Source organism: Channa argus, chromosome 20 (genome assembly GCF_033026475.1).
Source record: "Channa argus isolate prfri chromosome 20, Channa argus male v1.0, whole genome shotgun sequence".
Classification (NCBI taxonomy): Eukaryota; Metazoa; Chordata; class Actinopteri; order Anabantiformes; family Channidae; genus Channa; species Channa argus.
Genome location: NC_090216.1, coordinates 1,735,029 through 1,743,807, shown reverse-complemented (window position 1 = coordinate 1,743,807; position 8,779 = coordinate 1,735,029). Strand labels below are relative to the sequence as shown.

Here is an 8,779-nt window from a genome sequence, read left to right as displayed (position 1 = left end):
ATGCCTCCCCTGATGTCTTTGCTCTTCATCTGTCAGCAGGATGACAATGGTCTGTGTTAATCACCTTGAAAAGAGCTTCATCTGCACTTCAGGCCAGTTCAGCTCTTTGTACTTTCTTCTAGATGGAGAATGGAAGTTGGATGGAGTTTTCAATACATAGCAGAGCTGCAGTTGTCAGTGTTTTAAAGGCACTTAAGATGAAAAACGGGGTCTTTTTTCTAAATTAACTGTATTTGAAACAATCCCCATGAAACTAATACTTAACAGCCTCTACACACAATTTCTAACCGGAACAATCTGTTTCTTCCACTACCTTCAGCCAATTCCAGTATGCTCAGTTGGGATAGAAAAAAAAAACTTGCTCCAAATGCTTACACTATAATTCAAGTGGTCTTACACATCAGAGCACTGTAGGAAGTTCAGAGCATTTGAGGCAACATCCAAGTGTGTGTCTGGCTGTGCGCTGAATTATATTTGGGCAACAATGGAGGCACAGCACAGACATACAAGCTAATCCAGGCTCCAAACTAACATAGACTTAATATAAGTACAGACAAGTCATCGTTGGCCTTTGTGTCTGTGTGGGGAATAAAAATACCATTAATTTAGAAAATAGCTTATCCTTTAGCTCTCAATGCACTGGGCCAGTTAAAGGGTAAGTTCAACCAATTCGACACATTTTCTCAGAAACTTGTGTTTGTATTGAACCGTTTGTAATAGAGTACAGTGGTCTCCACATTTTAGACATTTAACTGTCAAAGGCAGCCAGCAGTTGAAAGGAGACGGAGGAAATATCCATAAGAAACCTCGAGAAATAAAAATTGCATGTATGGATACTACCGTCGGTAAATGGGGAAAATGTCTTTTTTAAATTATTATTATTTTGGTGAGATATCCCTTTAACACAATTAAGTCAGCAGTGGACATGTTGGGATAATTGGTGATAAGTGAAGTCACTGCTTCTTTTTGAGTTTCTGTCATGAGAATAACACTGGGACCAAGTCATGACGATTCAGTTCTGGTTGCACACGAAAAACGTCTGGTAACAGTATGTTTTCCTCAAGTTGCTCCACCCAACGATGGCAACATCTCAACATGCACATGCAACGCTATCGCAACACATTGGTAATGTGTGCACACACACCTGCAGTGTGTTGCTCGAACTGAGGATTTTAGTGCATCCAGCTGTAGCTTCAGAAACATCACGCATAGCTTCAAAGGAGATGGTATCTGAGATATGTGACCAAAATGACATCTGCATGACTTTTTTCTGGTGCTCATCAAACAAATTGATGAATAAAAACATGATATTGATGCTAAAACAAAACTGCACATTTAACCTATTTTACATCTCTCTACCCCCAACTCATCTGAAATGTCTTAATTCCTGACCTTGATGTGTTTGCTGCTGACTTGATGACTGAAGCAAACAGCTTTGCTCAAACCTTTTTATCAATACTTTTAACTGGAGTATTTGGTTTTTGCACATGTTGTTGCGTAAGATGGCTCCATTGGCTTTTTTAATTTAATTTTTTTTTGGCTTGACCAATGACGCGAGTAGAACTGAGCGAGTCATTAAATCGTTTCATTTGGGGAGGGGGAATATAGACCTGTTTTGTTTGAGAGGCGAGTTGTGGCCTGCAGTTTGTTATTTATGATGTGTGCTTTTTTTGTAAGAGCTTTACAGTAATTCCATTGATGAAGTGAGAATATTTTTTAGTTTGTAGACTTATTTGAAAATGCTTTGGAAAAACTTTTGTTTTGCCCGATGACGTCATACTTGCCCCTGCTCTTCCCACCGTGTGAGTTCTTCAGCTGATGTTGTGCTAACAGGCAGCACTGACCTTTCCCTTTTTTACTGATCCAGGGGCCGTTTGCTGAGCAAGCATGCTCTTGGAGTTACAGCAGTTCCTCCTGAAAGTTGTATGCTGTTGACCTGGATTTGAGACAAAATGATAATAAAAGAAAAATTCTTATTACAGGAAATGTTTTTTGCTTCTGTTTGGACATTGAATTAACCTAAATCACCAATAAATTTAAAGTGGTTCAAAATGTACAGTTTTACAATCAAGCATGAAGGTCATACATCAAAAGAGAAACTAAAGAATTGAGGAAAATGTTTAGTACAAACCACCTGACTATGTAGGACAACGTACCATGTGGTAATTATGATAACAAGCACGTGGTACAATAACACCAGTAAAATGTTATCTCCACCATGTAGATGCAAATTCGTTTGTGCTGGTGTAGAAGTGACCTACATGGATGTTTAGGATTTGTTTTTTAAATTTAAAAAATGTTGTACAGCTTCAATTAAAGGTTGATTGATGCTGAATTCTGTAACAGCAACAAAGTCCCCCTCCATCAGTGGAGTACAGCTTAAAGAAATCTCCAGAGACCAAAGGAGTTGAGTTAAAAATAAAAAGGCCAAAAAACCAGCCGGTATCAGTAAAACCAACGCAACCAGTAGGAACTCCACATACCAATGAGGAGTATATAATCGCATATTGGTGTCATGATGGGGTATAAAGTTATAATAATTTAAAAAGGGCAGCGTAAGGATCTGAGCATGTTGGATGAGGATCAAACTATGAAAACCACTGAAATCTCCTACAATGGGTTAGTGAGTGTCAGAACTGCACTGTGAAGTAATGGAAGAAGCTGCCCTGGTCTAAAGCATCGGGTTTTCCTTTATACCATGTGGAAAGTTCAGTGTGTCTGCATTTACCTCGAGAAGAGCTGGCACCAGGATGCACTTTGGGTCTGTTCCGTAGAGGCACCTCAAAACCTGCAGAACTTAAGAGGACCTTGGGTTAGGGTTAGGGGGTTACGGTCAAGGTCTTGGTGCCAAATGCCAAAGGTCATGGAGTCCATTGCCTCAACATGTTGCACAGGATTGTGCAGGCGGTTTTACTGTTGTGGCAGACTGATGTATTCACCATGCAGTCAGGGAAGGTCAAGTCCGGAGTAAGTGAGCCCCATCTGCTCAGATCCCGGTGGATTCCCACTGCACGTGGACAACAGATGAAAAACAGGAATGTGAACATGATTGACATCAAACCCCTCTTTCGAAGACGGACGGAGGTCATCCTGCAGCCTTCACAAATACATTCTTCTCTCTGAGCCCGTTCTTTGTTACATTGGTAAACGTGGCCTCTAAACGTTCAGCTTCATTGTTGACGAGACTGGATCCACAGAAATTGGGTGTTGAGAGACAGAAGGAAAAAGTCTGAACATGTTTGACTGAAGTGAAACCCTGATCCATGACACAGTGTCTGTGTGAGCCTCAGAGGGGAGTGGAGACTGAAGACCCCTCCCCATTCAGAAGATAACAGACCGCTCAAAGCCAACAATGGGCTTGTTTGACTTCTCACTTCACTGCAGGTATGTTTTCTACTGTTGATTTACTGCATTTAGTAATTAAGGTGCTAGAATGCAGCTAAGTATATCTACTCTGAGCCCACTGAGAAACTTGAAGTACTTGTTCAATAGTTGAGTTTTGTCTTGCTGCTGTAAGATAGAAGGCAAATGCAGCCTTATGGAATATGCTGCTTGGTTCCAGTTTTAAGCATGAGGACGGCTGCAGTGGTGTTCTTGCTGTGTGTGGCTCTGTGTCCCGCTCAGAGACAGAGAACACTCCAGACACCACAGAGGGATTTCAGGATTGAAGGTTAGCACTAAAGTTACATTTACAGAACTGGATGCTGCAAATAATTCTTAATGTTAGTGTATTTTCCTAATTTATGTCTTTCTTTTGCACATTTCAATTAGAAAGATGCAAATTATGAGGGTCACACAATGACCTGTGTGTTATATGCTAGTGAAAATCTTATAATTACAGTTAATATTTCAGTGAAGAGTTATATGGACACATTTTTAGTTTTTAAAGTAGCAGCAGGTATTTTATCTTGTCCCTTTGTATCTTATGTTATTTATGCTTGTTTACATGTAGATGTTTTGGATTAGGTGACTTTAGAGCACTTGGTGTAAGGTTTTATGCAAGAACAAAGTAAGAAAAAATAGTTTATTATCTTTTTTTTTTATTGTCTTTTTTTCCTTCTTTCTTCTGATCTGAACTCAACAAAACCTCCAACTGTAAATACTGGGAGTTGTTCCCCAAAGGCAGAAGTAATTGTTTTTGACACTAGGAATTTAGTATAACTCTTATAATTAGTTTGAAAAAATTAAAATGGCTTGTTTTTGTGTTTGCGTTGCTGTTTCACTTTGGTTCTCTCTGGATTTACACTCATGCAGCAGAGAGAGTGAACACCAGAACATGTGCCAACCTCACGCTGGTGTTAGACAACTGGAAATATGCCATTGTGACGCAGGTCAAAGATCTGCTGCTGCACGGCCACAGTACCGTGCTGCCAGACTACGGAAGGTGAAGACTTAAGTTCACGTTTATAAGTCATTTATAAGTCGTTTAGCTCTTCTTGCCTCCTTATAACTCTGGCTTGAGGAAATCTGCTTTGTCTGGTCCGTCCTTCAGGATCCAGCCCCTGTCAGATGCCCTGGGACATCTCTACAAGGAGTTTAATGCGCTGAAGGAGCATCTCGCAGAGCTGACCGCCAAGTTCGATGGAGTGGAGGCTTTCGTGGAGGAGGTGCGATCAGGGAGGAACCCTGCCCCGCACCGTGGTGAGCCCAGACCAGGGGGGTCACTGCCCCCTGCGTCTGCCGCTGGTGCTGGGGGTCGACCTCTGGGAAGGAGAAGCAGGGTGGTGGTTCGGAGAATCAAGACACCTGCACATTCACAGGACTGAGGTGTGAGTTTGGAGTAATGTGATGTTTATGGCAGGAAAGTTAGGTACAGTCTGCAATAGAACAGAAAAGTGCAAACTGTGTGAACAGCCTGTAAATGTTGTGCTGCAGGTGAGACCTCCTCTTTTCACTCTCACAACTAAGTTATGTTTAAAGTTTAAAAAATAGGAATATTTTACCTGTTTGAGCCCAGGAGCCCATTTTCTCTATGTATAGGCAACACAAACCAGGACCACAAGCAGGACAGAAACCTTATAAACTGCTCTTTATTCCCTCGTGTTTACTCACTGGACTAATCCATCAAATATATTTATTAGTCATAAATATGTTTCATGTTGTGAAATTTTATAAAAGAATTTTTTATTTTTTTTTTTTTGTCCTTTCAGATTATCCCGTCAGTTCAGGGTCATTACAGCGGATCATTGAAATTGGGTTTAAATACTTGACAATAATTCATGATGAGGAGATTTATACTCCGTTTTCCCATAAGATGGCTCCTAGCTATCACAGATTTTTAAGATGCTGAGGAGTCTGAAGGTACTGATGGTTTCTCATGTGGCTGAAACTGTAGTTAGTATTATTTTTATGAATATACTTTTCTCATATATTGTTTGAAGTGAGTAATCAGAATAACATGTTCAGGTATCACTGTAGGATTTGTACATTTATCTGAGATGGTTTGTTTGTTTTCTCAAAATAAAATCCAAAAAAAACACTTTCTTCATTTCGTATGCAGTTTTCTGCATAACAAAGGACTTGTTATGCAGAAAACTGCGCTTTGGGAATATTTTATTATCATACTTTGTTGTGTTATCATTACTGATGTGTCTGTAAGTCTGTAAATCACGTGTTACTGTTTTTGTGGTTTAGTTTAATAGTTGAATGAGACACGTTTTATAAGCTCATCGTATGTTCGTATTTCAGTGTACAGGCTGATGACGTTAACGGGCCTAATGAGGTTTTTTTTTTTTTTGTCAAATAAAGGTAACAATGTTGCCCCTGCACTTGGACTTTTTTCTATAAACATTTTCCCATTGGCCTTAAAGAATTTGAATTGGATATTGTCAAGTACCCCAAATACTTTTTGTTTGTTTAGTAAATGTACTACATCCTGCCACTGACATCACATTGTATGAAACAGGGGGTTTCATTTGAATATTGTAGAACTTCATCAGGAATCAGGAAACCTGAGTTTTCATTTGCTTGAATCTGAAAGTGAAAACTTCAGAGAAGGTTTCCAAATAGATTCTACAAAGATTTTGGTTTACAACAGTGTCAAAAAAACTAAAACTACAGCCACACATGCACTACACTACTGAAATATTACTGCTATTTTAAAAAGGCATTTTATATAAAAAAAGAAAACAGATTTAAAGTGAGCAAAGGTAACAGTAGTTTGGACAAACTCAATTTAATGTCAATTATGTATTAAATATATGCGACATTCTGAAGACACACTGCAAATAATAAAACACTAAAACATAATTAGTATAATAACTCTAAAACACTAAGAGTAAATGTACAGTAAAACATTTACAGGTGTCTTGTAGAAGTTACTCAGTAGATGTGTGATAAGGCATAAGTTTCTTATTTGATTCTTAGTCTGAGAGAAATGAAACTGAAACGGTTTCCATTGGTTCAGGGACCGTCCACAAATGAGTCAGTGGACTCAAAACGAAAAAAATCTCTGTCAGTGTCTTCCTTCACGACACAGACCGCGCTCCATGCGATTATCCCATGAATTTATATTTCAGTAATTAACACGTTTACTTTAGGAGAAAAAAATGGCTTTATGTTGAGAGAGAGCAGCCTGTCTCACAGTAGTGGATCCATTTGTCGACGCTCCCTTCAGTTAAAGTAGGAGGTTGCAGCAGACTCACTGAATGTTCACATAGGATTTCAGCAGTTGTTTGTAGGAATCATCTGTAGCCTGGGCTCGGAAAACAAACAGGTAGGAAAACTGAGCAACGAGATGACATTTCCTGTCTGAAATGTCCTTTTTCACTAGCACAAGCGTGTTGATCGTGCAGCTTTTTACAGGAGAGTTACTGTGAAAGGACTAAAGTGAATCCCGAACATCTGAAACTAGCTCACGCACTTATAGTTGCATTAGTGTGTTTTGATTGTGGTGTATTACATGTCTTTAGAGGTAGGAAGTACATTTGATCCACTTTAGTTCATTTCCTGAAGTAGATTTTCAAAATAAAATGACTCGACTGTATCTCTAAGCAGCTGTCAAGGGGCGGCTGTAGCTCATTTGGTAAAGGCAGTCGTCCACGGACCACAGGCGGTTCGATCCCCGGCCCTGGCTATATGTCGAAGTGTCCCTGGGCAAGACCCTGAACCCCTAACAGCCCATTCCCCTCCCCAGCTGTGCAGTACTGGTCCAAGCCCGGTAGAAATTGGGGAGGGTTGCGTCAGGAAGGGCATCCGGCGTAAAAACTGTGCCAAATCAACATGCGCACAATGATCCGCTGTTTTTGAAGAGGTTTTCTTAATACTGTACATGAATTATACTTAGCCTGAACATTTTAGATTTCTGCAGAAACTTTATTTATGAGGCGTTTGTGGATCAAATCTGGAGTAGACTTGTTCATTCATGTCATCATCGGGATCAAAAGTACTTTTTATCAGTAACTCACTCAGAGTCATGCCCAGAGAGATCACTTTCTTAGTGGAATACTGGTACTTTTCTAGCTAAAGTAAAGTAAACTTTAAAGCATGTACTTGTGGCTGAGGAGCCTTTTCGGCAAGTTTTGCACTTTTTGGGTTTGCAGTGAACTGGGATCAGAAACTTACAATGAGCGTGTGTGTCTAGTGACAGATAAAAGGGAACAGGGACTCCCCTGAGACACGAGTCCCCACAGATGGAGAAGGGCGCAGGAGACCTCCACAGTGCCTCTGGTTCTCAATCCGGAACCAAGGAAAAGGAGGATGTTGCTACCAAAAGACCCCGAAGGAGAAAGAAGGTAGAGATTTCATGCTTTCAGAAAATGTTTTCGTACTATTTTATCCAGAGAGTTAAAGATTATGTTAATGTGTGTTCCAGAAGCAAGGACCAGGTGATACCAGCACGAGCATTCCCAAGAGAGACAGGAAGAAAGAAACACGTCAAAGAAACAAAAAGAGCATTGTGCAAGATGTCAAACAGGAAAACTCTGAAAAAAGCAAGATGGCGGTCACGGAGCCAACTGGCAGCCAGAACCAGGACACTTTGGAAACACAAGATGCAGATCCACAAGCTGAAGGCAACGTGAAGGAAAGCGGTGTCACGATGGTGGAGGCTGACACTCCAGCGCAGAAATGTAAAGGCAAAGACAAATTCACGCAAACTCCTGTTGTTAAACAGAAGGACGAAGAGACACAGACCGAACGAGACCAACAAACCCAGCCTGGCACAAACACAGCTGCAGAGACACAGCAGAAACAAGACGAGCTCACACCTGAACCCACGCCGCAGGACAACAAACCTGCTCAGACTCCATTAGAGCAAAATGAAAATCCAGCGAGAGATGGAGCAGAGTCAGCCAAAGAGCAAAATGCAAACCCAGAGAAGGCAAGTGCCTCTGCAGGAGAGTCAGGGAACCCTTCAGAGTCCCAGGCTGACAGAGGTTCCACCATGTCGTATGCCAAAGCTGTGTCTAGAGATGTGGGGAGTGGGAAACAGTTTAATACTGCCGCCTCTAAACCAGCAGATAAAACCACAACAACATCCCAAGTCACACGGTAAGAGTGACACTAACACTTTTGTTCCGCCAGGGACGAATCTGACAATGTCAACGTGTCTTGTTGTTTCTCCACAGGGATCAAAGCCCAGTGAGACCTCCACCTGGTGCCTCCGTGTTCGCCTTTCACATCTACGCTGTGCTTGACAAAAGGTTTCGATTCAACCAGGAAAAGGACACACTCCTGCTGTTTCATGGAGGAGGGTGTTTGCCCCTTGAGATGACACATTTTGTGTGAGTCCTGATCATAATGTGCAACAAACAGTGATGTGGTTTCCATTGTTGTGGCT

At 41.0% G+C, this 8,779-nt stretch overlaps 1 protein-coding gene across 5 annotated transcripts in view; it reads left to right on the top strand.

The window, feature by feature from the left end:
- The first annotated feature begins 6,509 nt into the window (after positions 1-6,509).
- rnf213b (ring finger protein 213b) overlaps positions 6,510-8,779 on the top strand; it is a 33,958-nt gene continuing 31,688 nt past the window's right edge. For 3 of the 5 annotated variants that reach the window (XM_067487540.1, XM_067487541.1, XM_067487538.1), the window contains exons 1-4: positions 6,570-6,715; positions 7,583-7,733; positions 7,814-8,490; positions 8,568-8,723. In XM_067487540.1, the coding sequence (XP_067343641.1) occupies positions 7,632-7,733; positions 7,814-8,490; positions 8,568-8,723 (935 nt within the window). In that variant the 5' untranslated portion in view covers positions 6,570-6,715; positions 7,583-7,631. Of the gene's footprint in view, positions 6,716-7,582; positions 7,734-7,813; positions 8,491-8,567; positions 8,724-8,779 lie in introns of all 5 variants that reach the window. The other 2 variants (XM_067487542.1, XM_067487539.1) reach the window with 2 other exon arrangements.